We start from the raw sequence: 5,779 nt of genomic DNA on the forward strand, positions 1-5,779 counted from the left end.
TTATCTAGAAAATTCAAAAGGGTATATGTTTTATTCTCCTAATCATAGTATGAGAATTGTCAAAAATGAAAATGCAAGGTTCATTGAAAATGCTAAAATCAGTGCGAGTACAGTTCCATGAGAAGTGAAAATTAAAAAAGTTAGAGTGCAAGTCCTTTTAGCTTGTGCCTCTAGCAATAAGGTGATTGCTCCTTTAGTTGTTGTTCCAAAAATAATGAAGAGGAGCAACACAATAATGAGCTCATGATACATAATGAACATATTATGGAAGAACCATAATAAGTAGCATTAAGGAGGTCTTAAAGAGAAAGGAGACCGGCTATTTCGAATGACTATGTGGTATACCTACATGAAATAGAAACAGAAACACACTTAAGAATTAATGAGAATGATCCAGTTTCATTTTCACAAGCTGTAAGTTGTTATAATTCTGAGAAGTGGTTAAATGCCATTAAAGAAGAGATAAATTTCATGAAACATAATTGTGTTTGGGACCTTGTAGAATTGTCAAAGAATTGTAAGAGAGTTGGTTGCAAATGGGTCTTCAAGACTAAACATGACTCTCATGACAACCTTGAACGTTACAAGGCTAGACTTGTTGCCAAGGGATTTACTCAGAAAGATGACATTGATTATAAAGAGACATTTTTACTAGTCTCAAGAAATGATTATTTTAGGGTTACCATGGCATTAGTAGTCCATTATGACTTGGAGCTACATCAGATGTGAAAACTGCCTTTCTTAATGGAGAATTAAAAAAGAATGTTCATATGGACCAATGAATGGGGTTCTCAGTTGAAGGAAAAGAACACATAGAGTGAAAATTAAAGAAATTAATATACAGTCTTAAGCAAGTTTCCCACCAATGGTATTTGAAGTTTAATGATACCATTGTTTCCTTTGGATTTAAGGAAAATACTGTTGATCGGTGTATATATTTGAAGGTCAATGGGAGTAAGGTTATTTTTCTAATTCTGTATGTTGATGATATCTTGATTGCAACTAATGATCTTGGTCTTCTTCATGAAACTAAGAAGTTTCTCTCTGGTAACTTTGAAATGAAATATATGGGTGAGGTAAGCTATGTGATATGGATAGAAATATTCCGTAATAGATCACAAGGATTTTTAGACTTATCTCAGAAAGCATGTATCAATAAAGTACTAGAGAGATTTAGAATAGAAATGTGTTTAGCATCACCTATTCCATTTTAGAAAGAAGACAAATTTAGTCTCGCACAACATCCTAGAAATGATATGGAACGAAAACAAATGGAAGCAATTCCATATGCATTAGTTGTTGTTGCATCTACCATGGAAGCTAAATTTGTAGCATGTTTTGAGGCTACAATTCAGGCTAATTGGCTGCAGAACTTTATTTCAGGGCTTGGAATTGTAGATAGTATTGTTAGGTTGCTGAAAATGTATTATGATAACTCCGCAGTAGTATTTTTTCTAAGAAGTACTCTACGGGGGCTAAGCATATGGAATTAAAGTACTTTGTTGTGAAGGAAGAAATTTAGAAACAAAGAGTGTCAATAGAACATATTAGCATAAATCTTATGATAGCTAATCCTTTGAATAAGGAATTACCGCCCAAGACATTTATAGAACATGTTGAAAGTATGGGCATTATTGTTATTGATGATCATTAAGTGTAATTTATCTTATGCATTTTAGTGACACTTTAAGCTTAATTATGATATGTTTCTGATTACTTGTTCTCTATCTTTGCATGCATGTTTGTGTTAGAGTAATGTTAACAAGTTTTGTCTTGAATAAAGATATTATGTTGGACCAATTATGTACTCCTAACTAATGATCATATTAAGGAGAAGAATTTGTTGTACATAGAAGAGACTATGTTGATTAAGTGATGTACAACCACCATGACTCGAATTAGTTTCTATTTTTAATCATGAAATTATTATGTATCTAATGTATAGAATGGTTTAGTCATTTTAATGTGCATTATGTTAGTTTAATCTATTTATTTATTTAGTTCATAATGTTTAGTAATGCCTAATGAGCCAAGTGGGGAAATGTTAGAATTAATGTCTCATGTGAGAGACATGTGACTTATGTAAGGACTAATAAGTAAATAATTAATAATTAGAGACTAAATTGTAATTGGGTTAAATAAGAGAAAATTCTAGAGGTAACTGCTACTTGATGGGAGTAGTAGTTATAAAAGGCGTTAATACCCACTAACGTAAAACAAGGTACCCTTCCTGACAAAAAAATATTTTTTCTAATCTTTAGTCATCGCAAACGTAGAGAGACAGAAAGAATAGTCAAGTGAGTCAAATATTGTTTCTCTTCTCTTCCAAGAAATTAAAGTACATTAGAGAGAAGTCTCACTATGGAGAAAGATGCCCATTATTTATTTATTATTTGTGAGAATCATAGATTTCAAAATCCTGTTAGTTTTCTATAATTGTTAATCTAAGAAACTCTTAAAGATTTTACATGGCAACCACGATCATTGAATAAATATTGAATTATAGCTTCCAGAATTGATAATGCAAAAATAATACAAGACACAAACAACTTATAAAAACGATGAAGACTAAAATAAATACTAAAATGCAGAGACCTACAACAACAATTATTAGCATCTTATAATTATTTTTAAGAAGATGGGAATGTTAGTCACGACTATATAGCAATATTTCTGAGATATTCTTCCAATATAGCAGAAAATTTGCTCATTTGAGCCCTTCCAAGTGCTAGCCCAACTTCCACTCCACCTTCTTCATCCCTAGAATCCGAAAGGGAGATAGTTCTTGAATATTCTATGTGAAGTATTTCACACTTCTTGGGCTTTCCCCACCCAAAATCAGTCTCATATGTTCCAAGCTTTGGCGACCCTGCAATTGTAGACGAATGTTTCACTTTTCTTCCACTTCTACCGAGAGACATAAAATTTTCAACGTCTTTCATAGCATCAAACTGAAAATCTCTAACTGCCCTTCCAATACTAATCGCTGCCTCAACAATTCCTTTTTCTCCCATTAGCTTGCTCCTGTTTAGTGACACAATGCGAATGACAATGCAGTTTCCAAAGTACGTTGAAGGAATCGAAAATTCGGGACGGTTACGGCAATCTCCCAGAAACTTCAAGCTGTAGATTTCATCATTATTATTATTATTTGCAATAGTGATAGCATTGACCTCTTCTTCTGATTGAACCTTGCAAACCCACATCAAAGCACTTGTCACAACAAAGGTTGATATGTGCAATGACTCTAATTCTAACCCATAAGTACTTTTACATTCAATCGACACCCATTTCTTTAGCTTCGCAACATGGTCACGCCTCAACACAAACGCGTGACGGACTTTGTCATCGTTTTTGTCGACAACTTTTGGAGGTGTTTTTATTATGCTTTCTATAGGAGAATTCCATAGTTCCTCCGAGAAAACGAATTTAAGCCCTTTGGGGTCTTTGATGATGTCCCTGTTGAGCAGTGGTAACAAATCTTGAGTAGCTGCCACGTCATGTTTTGTCCTACAAACATAGGACCAGAACTTCATGAAATGTAAGAATGCTCTTGCGTCAGCAACAACGTGTCTAAAACTGATGCAAATGCTGAAGCCATACTCGGGGAAAATGGTGAGTTGAATGGCCATAAGAGGAAGCAACCATGTGCCATCTTCTTTGGTAGTTGGGGTAGGTAAGATAGGAACAAAAGGGTGCGAGTCTTTAACATCTCTAGCGGTGTCAGCTATGAGATGTGGAAAGTCGGCAGTGGATTCTGCAATCGTGAAGGAGATGGAGTTTTCAGAGGTGTAGAGAATGTGAGGGAAGTTAGGTTTAGGAGGGATCACAAGGTTTCCAACGAAGGGGAAGAATTGTTGGAGAGTGAGGGAAAGAGAGTGTTTGAGATTTGGAAGCACTGTTTGCAAGAAGTGGTTACAAGAGTGAGGAAACTCAAAGAAGAAAATGCTTTGCACTGTGTCACAGTAAACCCAAGGAAGGTCAAGGAAGGCTAGTGGAAGAGAGGTTGGAGGAACCGAACCTGGTGGAGGAGAAACTTGACATTGCTCTATGACTTTCAGCTTTTGACAAAGATCAGCAGGGTGAGCCATGGAAACGTAAACTACACTGTAGAGAAAGGCTTGTGATGAGACGAACAAGAATATTGTGCTGAATCCCTACGTGGAAACAAATTTATAAGGAAAAAAGATATATAGATAATAAAAAGGAGAGCTGTGAGATTGACCTTCTTATTATCCTCTATATAACAAGGGATTGGGATTTTTTTTTATTCTCAGAATATTATTTTTACACGATGATTCTATTAAATAAAATATACAATAAAATCATGATTTTATTATTCTATGATTTTGACACCTCTCATTTATTCATACTTTGGTAGATAAATATTTGATTAGTAAAAGAAGTTAAAGAAAATTTATTTAAAAAGATTATGAGAAAAATAGTCATTTAAATTGGCAAAAAATTAAATCAAACAAGAGAAAGAATTAAACATGAATTAATTAAGGACAGAAAAGATAAGAAAATTTAATATTATTGTAGAAGAAAATTCAAAAGATGAGAATGTTGGAAATTTAACCTACCAGAGCCACTCTTTGATGTAATATTAATGATTTTTCTCTATTTATAATTATTTCAATCTCTACCTGCATCTACTAGTATACTCTAACTTTGGTCCCCCGCATAAAAGAGCTTAATTTATCTATTTTCTCTTCCAAATCCCTTTGTAGAGTTAAAATAGTAAATTGCATTAAGAATAGAGATGTATAACAGACTAAACAAATATCAACCTATTCCTAGCAATGACTTTATTTAGATACAATTTCCTAGTTCTATTAGAAAATAATGTTTCTCAATGCTACCCCTAAAACTTACTATGCAAATGGGTGATCAAGCCACAAGCAATAATATTAAGCACAGGAAAAGATAATGCAAATGTAATATTCATAAATAGATAGGAAGAGAAATTACATCAAGAGTAGTTGGTTGTCAAGTTCCTAACAAAGAGGGTTTAGTCTCTCATTGTCGTTGAGACTTTACAATTGAAAGAGGGGAATATTTAGTAAATGGAGAAAAGATAAGAAAGGGAATGGAGAAAAGGAATGACTCACAATGCTTGTTTCTTCTTCTAGCTTTTGTCTTCTATAAGGAATTGTATTCTCTTAGAATTTCTGTGTGTCTTTCTCTTATTCTATCTTCTTCTTTTATAGGTACATATTAGTGGACTTCTTGCACTAAGTTCGTCTTTACTTTTCTTAATTAATCATACTTTCCTTAATTATTCTGTTTTCCTTAATAATTTAACCTAAAAAATATACTTATAATTAGCAGTTATCAGATGTATTACTAAAAACTCATTTTTTCTTATACGCATACCAACCACATTAAATATAGATGCAATTTAAACTATTTTTATTGTTCATATGATCTCAATTGTTGGTTTGGTATGAGTAACAAGAGAACAATAGATCACTAATATAAATATCAGTAAAGGTTTGATGCAATTCAACACCTTCTTGATATTCACCAAATTGCTTAAAACATGGAGAGTGTATCTTATGTTGTTTATATTATGATGGTGACATCATTTGATCAAATAAAGAGATATTGTTTGAATGTCCTATAGGTCCTAAAATCGTCATGATATGTGAAAACATATCGCTTGATTCCTAAAGGAAAACAACTATTGATGCCATCGAAGGTTGAAAATTTTTACATGATCTTTTTTACTGTCAAACAAATTTTGTGGGTGATGATTATGTTGAATACGAGTGTATGG

The 5,779-nt window shown here is 33.1% G+C and overlaps 1 protein-coding gene across 1 annotated transcript; it reads right to left on the reverse strand.

Annotated features, from left to right (window-relative positions):
* Window positions 1-2,489: 2,489 nt before the first annotated feature.
* LOC100817697 (coumaroyl-CoA:anthocyanidin 3-O-glucoside-6''-O-coumaroyltransferase 1) lies at window positions 2,490-4,211 on the reverse strand. The gene has a single exon (XM_003555007.5). The coding sequence runs from the start codon at window positions 4,089-4,091 to the stop codon at window positions 2,658-2,660; it is 1,434 nt and encodes a 477-aa protein (XP_003555055.1). The 5' UTR covers window positions 4,092-4,211; the 3' UTR covers window positions 2,490-2,657.
* Between the last annotated feature and the right edge of the window lie 1,568 nt (window positions 4,212-5,779).

Source organism: Glycine max, chromosome 19 (genome assembly GCF_000004515.6).
Source record: "Glycine max cultivar Williams 82 chromosome 19, Glycine_max_v4.0, whole genome shotgun sequence".
Lineage (NCBI taxonomy): Eukaryota > Viridiplantae > Streptophyta > Magnoliopsida > Fabales > Fabaceae > Glycine > Glycine max.